Source organism: Nicotiana tabacum, chromosome 23 (assembly GCF_000715075.1).
Source record: "Nicotiana tabacum cultivar K326 chromosome 23, ASM71507v2, whole genome shotgun sequence".
Taxonomy (NCBI): Eukaryota; Viridiplantae; Streptophyta; class Magnoliopsida; order Solanales; family Solanaceae; genus Nicotiana; species Nicotiana tabacum.
In genome coordinates, this window is record NC_134102.1 from 140655542 (window position 1) to 140668163 (window position 12622).

Sequence of the window (12622 nt, forward strand, 5' to 3'; positions counted from 1 at the left end):
AATGGTGGGCTCTTTTATAAAATACAAAAGTTTGGGCAATTTTTAAAAAATATAATAGTGATATTTTGGCCCAAAAACCAACTATTGAGCTGGTTTTGGGATTTGGTATTTGAGATTTGGGATTTGGCTAAAATGTAGGCAAAATCTATGGTCAAACATGTGTTTGACAAATAAAACCCAAGTTTATTTTAGCAAAATCTATGGCAAAACGGTCCTTAGTATTCTTATATATAGGTTAAACTCCCAACATGATATTATGGAGTTCAAGCTCCTCCAAATTAAACTCCAGAATTTAAAACCTGTCAAATTTAAACTCCACAATGAGCATCCATCTTTGTAACTGGTGATGATCTAGAAACTCAGACAGACAATGCTTCTTTGATTTAGAAAATTCGCACAATGTGATAATTCTAATTTTTCCTTGAATCAGAATCTCGCTTTGAAAGCCCCCAAATATTCTTACCTTCAAATACCAAATCCTCAACAAACATGTATTAACATATCTGAATCAAAATAATCGACAAACCTAAGTATAAAAATTGAAGCTGTTGTTTGTTATCATCGGCGGTTCTAGTTGCCGAAGATTGGGAAGCTTCAAATCGGGATAATCGACGGCGACGAACGGGAGATGATACGAATCTGGGTTGGTAGGTCTTACTTTATAATATATATTTGTTTCATCTCTTCTTTCCCAGGGATATAACCCTTGATGTAAAGAGTGGAGGATTATTGATGCGATTCTGAGAAAATGCAGAAAAAGTAGGTCTGTGTGATTTTTACTGTATTTTTTTTCAAATTTTATTTTTGCTTTAAAAATAGTTAATTTGCAACACTTTTGAACCTGCGGCTATTTTTTCAATACATACTCTAAAAATGGCTAATCGTGAACTTTATCATACTAGTTGTACAATTCGAGTCCAAATCCAACAAGTTCCGAATTTTTTGGGCTTGTCATCCACAAAATCCTTGTCAATATAGGAATTTACTTGCACGCCCAGTCCAATTCCTAGTTCCTAAATTAGAAAAAATCTGGGCTTGTCATTAGTATTCAAAATCCATGTCAATATAGGAATTTGCTTGCTCGCCTATATATATGTCCTTAGATTCATTTGTCTTGCTATGGAAGCGGTTCTTTTTCCTTGCCCTAGAAATAGAGAAGCCTCACATCCTCAAACTATGGCGAACTGGGCAGAGTTGCCCATCGATCTGATTAATGAGATTGCAAAGCGTGTTAAAGTGATTGAAGATTTCATTGCTTTTGGTGCCGTTTGTACCTCATGGCGAACTGCTGCTTCAAAGCAAAATTTTGATGTGCTTTCGCCCCAAGTTCCATTGCTTATGTTGGGTGCCAAAGATGACGATTATCGAGAATTTTACTCTCTTTCCAAGAAGAAAGTTTCACGCATATTTCTCCCGGAAGCTGGAGGACGAGAGTGTTTACCATCCGAGGGATGGCTTTGCACCGTGGCAAATAATACGGGGGAGATGAACTTGTTGCATCCTTTCTCTCGAATCAAAATACAGCTTCCCTCCCGAAAAGATTTACTGTCTTTTCATGGTCTCGATTATCTCGAAAGAGCACGTGAAGGAAAGCGTTGGCACTGCATAGACAAAGCTATCTTATCTGCAAATCCATCTCTTACATCAGATTATACGTTGTTGGTGCACTATTATGGAGGAGGTTCTTGTTTGGCTTTTTGGCGACCCGGAGATCTTAATTGGACGGAGATTGATGTCGTTACTGATGGTGGAGTCTGCAATATGATTTTTTGTAAGGGCCAATTTTATTCCGTGAGTTACTGTGGCGAAGTATGGGCTTATGATATTGCAGGGCCTAGCATTACTCAACCAAGTGTACAGACACGCTTGCTTGCTGAGCTGGAAGATGATATGTTTAAACTGCCTTCAGTTCAGTTCTACCTAGTTGAGTTATCTGGTGCACTATTACTTGTTACTCGATATGCAATCAAGAGCATAGGTGAGGATCCAAATGGTACATTTAAGAGCTTTAAATTTAAGATCTCTGAACTAGATATAACCAAAGGTAAATTCAAGGAGGAGGATCTTAAAACCTTGGGAGATTCATCAATATTTTTGGGCCGCAATGGAGCAAGTTGCGTTGACTCTTCTAAGTTTTCAGGAATCAAACCTAATCACATATATTTTACTGATGATTGGTTGGAATATGGTAGAAACGAGGAAGGAGGGGCTGGAAGAGATATGGGGGCTTACAATATAGAAGATGGAACAATTGAATCATTTTATCCTAGATTGTCAGTAAGTCTTATTTGCCCACCAACTTGGGTTATGCCTTCACTAATAACGTGATTGCAACTTATTGTTTGTTTTGAATTGTTATTTTTATTATATTATCAGTTTAAAGCTAAGTTAATCTATTTATTCTCCTTCATTGTAATCTTGGCTGGTGGATTGTTGTTGTGTTTAATAGATGATCGAGGCTTATGATATTTAGTTTGCAAAGTAACAATAAAAAAGAAATATTTAGTTTGTAAATTTTAACTCTCTCATTTGATTCCCCCTACATTTATCTCCTTCGAACATGTCATTTTAGTTGTCCGTGTCTTATCTAAAGGCTGGAGGCTGAAGCAGGTTTGATCCCAGGTTCAATAGTAAACAAGTTAGTAAATTTCAGCTATTGTGGACACACATATATCCCACTTAAGAAGGACCATTGTCTACCAATATACCTGGAAAATATTTTGCTTGATAATTTCATATGCTGATGTTATGGTGCTCGAGATCAGAAGACGTTATACTTGCATTTGTTACATTGGCAAAGCTGATCAATAAGAATTACGTATATGTTAATATTTGCTTTTTATCAGTTTAGCCTTTTGTTGCATTATCGCATTTATTTGATTGACTTGGTTGCTTTGATTCTTTTATATTGAGGTACAACCAACTGAAACTTTTTGATAACTAATCTTTTTAACAACACCAAGGAGGAATTGTCTAGCGATGTTATTGGCTGGTTTTTGTACCTCAATTACACACTGGATCAATGAACTCCAGTACAGAATTTATATCATTTGCAAGTATAACTTACGGGAAAATCGACTCATGTTCAACGAACCCTTTAAATTTACTAGTATATTATATAATTTTGGTCTCAAGTAAGGTGATGTAGCACATCTATAAACTAAGAATCCTATTTATCTTTTTTCTTCTTTTTTGTTATTTTTTCTCTCATTATTTCATTTGAAAAGCCTAAAAGTCATACTTTACAACTTCCAGAATTTGATGGTTGCCGACGATTGGGAAGCTTCACCGGAATAATCGACGGCGACGAACGGGCGATGATACGAATCTAGGTTGGTAAGTTTTACTTTGTATATTTGTTTTATCTCTTCTTTCCAAGGGATATAACCCACCCATGTAAAGAGTGGAAGATTATTGATGCGATTTTTAGAAAATGCAGAAAAAGTTGGTATGTGTTATTTTTACGGGTATTTTTGTTTAAATTTTATTTTCGTGTTAAAAATAGTTAATTTGCAACACTTTTGAACTTGGGGCTATTGTTTCAATACATACTCTAAAAATGGCTAATCGTGAACTTTATCCTACTAGTTGTACGAGTCCAAATCCAACTAGTTCCGAATTTTTTGGTCTTGTCATAAGCAAAATCCTTGTCAATATAGGAATTTACTTTCATGCCGAGTCCAATTCCTAGTTCCTAAATGAGAAAAAATTTGGGCTTGTCATTGATATTCAAAATCCATGTCAATATAGGAACTTACTTGCACGCCTATATATATGTCCTTAGGTTCTTTTTGTCTTGCTATGGAAGTGGTTCTTTTTCCTTTCCCTAGAAATAGAGAAGCCTCACATCCTCAAACTATGGCGAACTGGGCAGAGTTGCCCATCGATCTGATTACTGAGATTGCAAAGCGTGTTAAAGTGATTGAAGATTTCATTGCTTTTGGTGCCGTTTGTACCTCATGGCGAACTGCTGCTTCAAAGCAAAATTTTGATGTGCTTTCGCCCCAAGTTCCATTGCTTATGTTGGGTGCCAAAGATGACGATTATCGAGAATTTTACTCTCTTTCCAAGAAGAAAGTTTCAAGAATATTTCTCCCGGAAGCTAGAGGACGAGAGTGTTTACCATCCGAGGGATGGCTTTGCACCGTGGCAAATAATACGGGGGAGATGAACTTGTTGCATCCTTTATCTCGAATCAATATACAACTTCCCTCCCGAAAAGACTTACTGTCTTTTCATGGTCTCGATTATCTCGAAAGACCACGTGAAGGAAAGCGTTGGCACTGCATAGACAAAACTATCTTATCTGCAAATCCATCTCTTACATCAGATTATGCGCTATTGGTGCACTATTATGGAGGAGGTTCTTGTTTGGCTTTTTGGCGACCCGGAGATCTTAATTGGACGGAGCTTGATGTTGTTACTGATGGTGAAGTCTGCAATATGATTTTTTTTAAGGGCCAATTTTATTCCGTGAGTTACCGTGGCGAAGTATGGGCTTATGATATTGCAGGGCCTAACATTACGCAACCAAGTGTACAGACACGCTTGCTTGCTGAGCTTGAAGATGATATGTTTAAACTGCCTTCAGTTCAGTTCTACCTAGTTGTGTTATCCGGTGCACTATTACTTGTTACTCGATATGCAATCGAGAGCATAGATGAGGATCCAAACGGTACTTTTAAGAGCTTTAAATTTAAAATATCTGAACTAGATATAACCAAAGGTGAATTCAAGGAAGAGGAAATTAAAACCTTGGGAGATTTATCAACTTTTTTGGGCCGCAATGGAGATTTAGAAATGTGGAAGGAGGGGCTGGAAGAGATATGGGGGCTTACAATCTAAAAGATGGAAAAATTGAATCATTTTATCCTGGATTGTCAATAAGCCTTATTTGCCCACCAACTTGGGTTATGCCATCACTAATAATGTGATTGCAACTTATTGTTTGTTTTAAATTATTATTTTTACCGTATTATCAGTTTAAAGCTAAGTTAATCTGTTTATTCTCCTTCATTGTAATCTTGGCTGGTGGATTGTTGTTGTGTTTAATAGATGATCGAGGCTTATGATATTTAGTTTGCAAAGTAACAATAAAAAAGAAATATTTAGTTTGTAAATTTTAACTCTCTCATTTGATTCCCCCTACATTTATCTCCTTCGAACATGTCATTTTAGTTGTCCGTGTCTTATCTAAAGGCTGGAGGCTGAAGCAGGTTTGATCCCAGGTTCAATAGTAAACAAGTTAGTAAATTTCAGCTATTGTGGACACACATATATCCCACTTAAGAAGGACCATTGTCTACCAATATACCTGGAAAATATTTTGCTTGATAATTTCATATGCTGATGTTATGGTGCTCGAGATCAGAAGACGTTATACTTGCATTTGTTACATTGGCAAAGCTGATCAATAAGAATTACGTACTATATGTTAATATTTGCTTTTTATCAGTTTAGCCTTTTGTTGCATTATCGCATTTATTTGATTGACTTGGTTGCTTTGATTCTTTTATATTGAGGTACAACCAGCTGAAACTTTTCGATAACTAATCTTTTTAACAACACCAAGGAGGAATTGTCTAGCGACGTTATTGGCTGGTTTTTTACCTCAATTACACATGGGATCAATGAACTCCAGTACAGAATTTTTATCATTTGCAAGTATAACTTGCGTCGCACATGGGAAAATCGACTCATATTCAACGAACTCTTTAAATTTACTAGTATATTATATAATATTTGGTCTTAAGTAAGGTGATGCAACACATCTGTAAACTAAGAATCATATTTATCTTTTCTTCTTCTTTTTTGTTCTTTTTTACTCTCATTCTTTCATTTGAAAAGCCTAAAAGTCATACTTTACAACTTCCGGCACCTGTTTGTATTCCAAAGTAAATTCATGTAGATTAATTAAGTTATTTATACATGAAGGAGATTCCACATTATATCTTACATCAAAAACACACAACATTCTCCGGTTCTTCTCTATCTATAACCTATTGTTCTTCTTTTCCCGTTTAGATTTGCAGTTGATGAAGGAAAATTTAGCAAAGTTGCTCCTTGGCAATGATATATCTGGTAGAGATAAGGGTGTCTCATCTTCACTGGATACATCAAATGTAATCACAAACCTGATAGTTAATTTGACTTGGTGGAAAACTGGCACCACGTGCAGTGTATACCTTTAGGGGTCATTGGGTTGCCAGATAAGGATTCTAAATGTTGGAATAGAATTTGGGATTGTATTTATCCCATGTTTAGTTATGGGTATCAGTTAATCCCGGATAAATTTTATACCAAAATGGTGGGATTAGCTATCTTATAGAGAAGGTGGGATAGCTAATCCCATGGGATGAATATCCTTGTCTATCCCACAATTGAACGAAACGACCCCTTAATGAATTTAAGCAGAAGTATCCATGCATATAACTAGAAAAAGGTGGTAATTCAACTACTTGTGAATTTCACAAAAGCTATTTAAAGAAAAAGAAAAGCACACATTTTCTTATCAATGTCTAGTATGTTATTAAAGAAAAATTATATTAAGGTTTCGTGTATATGATTATCCTTAATTTCTAAGATTCTAGCTTCCGTTTCTTTTACTTATTTCTCATGTATGTGCTATATTAAAAAAAAGTAACTTCTTAAATTATCTTAAAAACACCTCCATCTCTTCCTCTCCTAACTATTCGACATCTCTTTTCAGTTTATCAAATGATATTGCGTATTAGATGCACCCAAGGGTGTGACCTAGTGTTCATTGAAATGAGAGTAGAGCCATAAGAACAGTTACAAATCTTAGCTGGGGCAAAAACACTAGGTGATTTCGTTCCATCTTTCCAAGCCTTGGTGGAAAGAGTTACCGTGCTGGTGGGCGGTAGCAGTAGCAGGTACCCGATGGAATAGTCGAGGTGCGAACAAGCTGGCCTAGACACTAGCGTCTAAAAAAATGATATTGCATATTAGACGAGTGAGATTCTTCAAAGAAAATGTCAAGACCTTTAAGAGAGGCCACAATGTTCATCTGCCCAACAAGCAATTGGTGGGAAATTTTGGTTCTCTCATCGAGTAAAACAAGGAATGTATTCAAAGGCAGTCTAAGCTAACAAAGTATTAGGCTTTGGGTAGTAAGAGTTTCCAGCTTGGATTGTTAGCAAGTAGCCTAATTTGCAGGTAGGGTGAGAATCTCTGCTCTATGTAGGCGTGTTTATTTGCATTAGTTTTGTGCAAAGAATTCAGAGAACAAGTGCTTGATGGAATCAAATGCTCCTTATAAGGTGGCATGTTTCTGTTGGTTGGTAACTCAAAGGCTTGTTTAACACAACTTTCAATTATGTTTGAAAAGCTGTTTATGTAGAGGCAAGCCATACGGTGTTATAGCCTCATTGGCCAAGCTTCTAAAATCAGCTTATTTTGAGAAGTACTTTTCTCAAAAGTACTTTTTTAAAAAGTGCTTTTGGTGAGAAGCAGTTTGTGTTTGGCTAATTAATTTGAAAAGCACTTTTGAGCAGTAATTAGTGTTTGGCCAAGCTTTTGAAAACTGCTTCTAAGTGTATTTTTCTCAAAAGTGCTTCTCAGAAAAGTGCTTTTGGAGAGAAGCTACTTTTTTCTGCTTCTCAAAAACCGCTTCTGCTTCTCCTCAAAAACACTTTTTATCCTTCCAAAAGCTTGGCCAAACACCTCAATTTTTGGCCAAAAGTGCTTTTGGCAAAAATAAAATACTTTTAGCCCAAAAAGAAGCTTGGCCAAACAGGCTATTAATCACATATTTTTGCATTGCCATATTACCGCTTAGCTATGACAATGGTTTCTTAATATGGAGGGACTTAAATGGATTATCCCAAAGGATATGTGTGAGCTGCTGAAATGCTGGAACATTAGAGGGAGGACAACAAAAAAAAGTGGAGTACACTGTTCCTGCATGTATATGGTGGATAGTCTGAAGGGAGAGAAATTATAGATGCTTCGAAGACAGAAAATTCCTTTTTAGAAGATCAAATGAATTGCTTACTTTATTTTTAGTTGGTATAAATAAGACTTGTCAATGATGCTGAAGCAGCTATAGATCTCATAGAATCTGTTGTGAATCAGCCCTAGTCCAATATGGGATACCAACAAGGATGTAACACAAATAGCTATTGGCCCGAGAACAAGCAACAGGGCCAGGAGGTCTTCACAGGTTAATCTGGGACCCAGGTTAGTGGGCTTGGAAAAGAAATCAATGGTGCAAATTGGGAACCGGTTAAAAAGGGGTTAGGAGTTAGCAAGGAACGACATGCATAGTGTGAAGAAGAATTTTGTGTCCTCTCATCCCCCTTTTCTGGTCTAAGTTTCTCATCCCTCCTCCTCTATCCTTTGTATTCAATTCAGCCATACTAGCAATAGTTCTTATATTTTGAGTTGAGGTGTAATCTCGTTTCTCGGTTGATATGTAAATACTTTTGACAGCACCTCCTTGGTGCTATATTTATGACGCACTTATCTTTCCTTAGGAAGTACTTCATCGAACATTTTCTTTCTGATGCTTCATTTGCAATTAAACTACATGACAAATGGGAACGGGCTCTACTAAACAAGAAGTAAAATATTATGACATCTAATGATAGCTAAATAAACCTTGCTTCTTTTCCTTTTGATTTCAGGTGAGGGAGATGATTGTGGCACCAGTATCCGAGTTAGACTCAGTGCTTTCTGATGATAAAGGAGAAATTTTTATCAACAAGGTACTCTCATTCAATTAAGCTTACTAGACTACAATATGGTAATTCTATAGTTTAAGTTAGTTAATTGTCATACTTAACCCTAATTTATATCTTGGCTATAAATATATTTTGAGGAGGCAATTCTAAATGAGATCTAAAGATAGATACACAAGAGTGACTTTTAAAAAAACAAGATACATACGCAATAATGGAAGAATTTTGTAGTTAGGAATCCATCTCTACTAAAGAACACTGCAATTCCATTATAAAATAATTCTCGAATTCTATTACATTGCTTTCTATATTACTAGATTACCATAGAGTCCTGTTATTTGGTTGCACCATTGTCAAGGCACTTGCATAGCAAAGATGGAGTGATGTGTTGAAACTTTTGGACTTCAATGAAATGTATTCATTGGTCTTATAGATTTTTCAAAGACCCCATATCAGCATAGATGACTTTGACTAGCTTTACAAGAAGGGAAAATTATGATTAATATTTAGCTATTAACACTGATCAAAATGGAAACGAAGTTCGGCATAATTCTTTTTTTGTGTGTAAGCTTTGCACATATTGGTTAATAGGCTATATTACCAGGTATTTTGCTTATCTCAAAAAAATCCTCATTCCCAGGTTATTCAAGCTGAATCATACCAATCTTCTAATGACTAATGAATTGACATGACGAGTTATGATATTATGCAGAGATACGACAGCCATATTTCCTAGCTTTGTGTCAAAACATGAAATGATGATGAAATTTGCAAATTCTTTTGTTAAAATGTGAATACAATGGTACACAATTGCAGTGAATATGAATCCAGCAACCTGCTCATCATTTCTCTGCAATAACAAAAATTGAAAATACAGAAATGTTACCTAAAACATAATAAAAAAATCTAAACAAGTTATGCGGTGATCATATCTTCAGGAATTACAATGCTAATTTGCATGCAATGAGATGCCTAGGTCCTCACGGGTAGCCCAACAGTTGTGTGTAGGATGGACCAGAAATCATCATGTAGGGATGCATTAATCACATCATTGATTGGGAAATTGGGCTCACCAGATATCGTTAGAGGCATCTCGGCATGCCCCTCCCGGGAAAATGCGCATAATTGATAATACAGCCTTTGTGTTTGCCTAAACCACAGTGTCTTCTTTGACGCCGAAACCTAAATTGAAATGGTAAAGAAATGGTGGGTTTGAGTTCCACTATATATGATGCACTCCATCAAAAGAATATCCTATGGATTGCTCACAATAGCAGTCACAATTTGGAATGATGCACATTGAGCTTGCAAATGCATAAGAAGATGGCAGTTGCAGCCACCACATCTTCATAAAGTTCTGTAACCATCTCTTGGAAAAGTTGTATCCTAGTATTATGCCATTTACGGTATCCATGCATGCCTGCCCTCGGCTGTGGCATAGCCATGAGTAGTAAGGTAGGCATAGGTAGGAGGAGCACAGCCTATTGGAGCTAGTCCTATGACTCCCATCACAACTGCTTATTCAAGATCTTGGGTCTATACAAGTTATGTGCCAACAGTATACATCCCATAAACTGTTGGAATATAAAGTTGGCCTTACATAATATCATAAGACATATAGAGGACGGAATAAGGATATAGACGTTAAGCACATTTCAGAATGTATTGAAACTCCACTCCTACATTACCAGATCACAAAATGAGTTATTTATAGTGCTAGAGGAGAAGTCTAGAACTATTTCTAGATAAATTTTATCACCTAGCAATTGCAGAAAACTATTCTAGATTTTCTTTTAAATTTATCCATCTAGAGCATACAAAAGGGTAAAGCGAGAAAATTATCCACATTACCCAACACAGATTCTGAAGAATTCAAAATTACTGAAAAAAACTTTGAAAAGTAATGCTGCTCTCTAAAAGCAGACATTTCTCTAACGATTGAGCTAAATAATGTTAGGAAGAACTTAGGGATATAGGGGGAATTGAAACATGTAACCGCATGACAGAGGGATTAAGCTAAGTGATTAAAAGTTGCAAATAATGCTTGCATGGAGTAATTTGATGCTGTTTCAAGTTTCCTTTAAATATCAGAAAAGGATCTCTTTGTACCATTATCCATATGCTATTCTTGGCAAATGGAGATCAAATTCAGTGTCCTCTGGACATGCCGAAGCAACAATGTTGGGAATGAAGACTTTGTGACAAGGGTTTTGAAAGAAAACCCTAGCAAGGTGGAACTCAAATACCTCATTGGGAAAAATAACTTTACGCTCTGAAGGAAAAAGAACTTGGCAAGAAAGGCTTAAACAGTGGCGTATTTGAGATATTGAAAATGTTGAATGTCAAAGCTGGTGAAGAATGAAAGTGATGTGGGAAGTTTAGTGAAGTCTAAGGATGTCTATTTCAAGGACATCTTTAACTCATAAGCAAATTTTGGTGGTGATTTATCTGAAAAGAGGATTTGCTAAGAACATTGAGGATTTGCTCTAGATGAGATTTTTGGATTTTCAGAAGTACATGAAATATAATAAGTTATGGATATTGACTTTTAAAGAGGACAATGGAGTTTCTTTGGGATTTGGGTTTAGAGATTTTGTTTTTGAGTTGAAGAAGATACCTAGGGATCAAAGCTTTGTCTAGTGGTAAGAGCGCAATTTGTGATATATGGGTTAGGCGCATATCATAAGTTAGAACTCCTCCGCATGCAAAAGCCCTGTATTTAAGCGGAGAAGAATAGAGCGGGAGGCCCATTATTCACCGTTTCAAACCGTATGTCACCTGCCTCGGGGACTTCTCGGTTATCAAAAATGAGTTCTGGTTAGTGACCTATAACCTCTAGTGCCAGCACACACACACACACACCCGAAAAAAAAACCATTTATAATTAGTGAAATTTGAGCATATGGCTGATCAGATTAATTCAATCAATGGTTTGAATAGAGCACATAGTATTAGCATTGATATGATCAAATGAATTTACAGGGAGAAGAATGGAATTGCCTAAGAAGCTAAGGAGGGAATTGTTGAATTACAAAAACCTAACTTCTAACTAGCTCCAAACCTTACAGATCTGCTAGTCTCATTTTACAGCTGAAAGTGTTTTCCTGATTTAGGCTCATGACAAGCATGATGTTTTGGAATTGATCCTTTCAGGGCTAGCTGGATAGCTTCTTTTGCATGGGAAATAGAGTTGATAAATATATCGTATATACTTTATGATGGTCAAATGCTTTCGTACTTTTTGAGACCTTAGATCCATATGTCCTAGTAAGGAAAATTGTGTTGAGATTACTACTGTTATCTTTAGATTGTGGCTTCGCTTTGGAGAGGCATGTGTTTGGCTTCGCATTTCTCTAAGGTTTATGCTAAGAGACAAGCTATTTTCTCTTGTTTGACATGCATACCTGTTGGGAACGCCGGGGTTTGCAAATCTTGTATCATTTCTTGCCATTATGGTCATGACTCATGAGGTATTACTAATCTAAGACTTGAATTTTCCTTTATATAATTGATTAATGATTATGTTAATGATCTTAGGCTGCTGATGAAGCGTGATGCTAGCGAAGATGTTGAAAACACGGGGAATTCATCTAACCACAATTGCAAAGGTTCATACTGCACATGTGGCTGGCCATATCCTGATCCAAGTGGCCATTGCAATAGAAAATGACATTTTGGAAATATAACAATGTTTTGTTACAAAAAATTCTAAAAAAGGAATACAAGCGTAATATCTCAAACCACGAGGGAGGTTAGTTCTATAAAGATAAACATGATTTGGATTTTCCCTAATTATAACTTATATTATGAACTTTATTTTGAAAAGGACAAAGGTCCAAATATGCCCTTGTACTATACGAAATTAAGCACATTTGCCCTTCGTTAATACTTTAGCTCAAATATGCCCTTACCGTCACATAGTT

General features: G+C 36.2%; 1 protein-coding gene across 12 annotated transcripts; it reads left to right on the forward strand.

Annotated features, from left to right (window-relative positions):
* The first annotated feature begins 239 nt into the window (after positions 1-239).
* LOC107830707 (F-box protein At2g26160-like) lies at positions 240-12491 on the forward strand. 12 transcript variants are annotated; one of them, XR_012706123.1, is made up of 5 exons: positions 654-2277; positions 3256-3336; positions 8646-8726; positions 12007-12169; positions 12237-12491. XR_012706123.1 is itself a non-coding variant. In XM_075246744.1 (4 exons), exon 4 carries the CDS (start codon positions 3802-3804, stop codon positions 4843-4845), a length of 1044 nt encoding a protein of 347 aa, XP_075102845.1. In that variant the 5' UTR covers positions 654-1978; positions 2193-2277; positions 3256-3332; positions 3785-3801; the 3' UTR covers positions 4846-5396. The 12 variants fall into 12 exon arrangements, 6 of the variants coding, with proteins under 6 accessions (XP_075102846.1, XP_075102845.1, XP_075102847.1 ...); XR_012706122.1 differs by having other exon boundaries at positions 3256-3332; XR_012706124.1 differs by lacking the exon at positions 12007-12169 and having other exon boundaries at positions 253-2277.
* Positions 12492-12622: the final 131 nt, after the last annotated feature.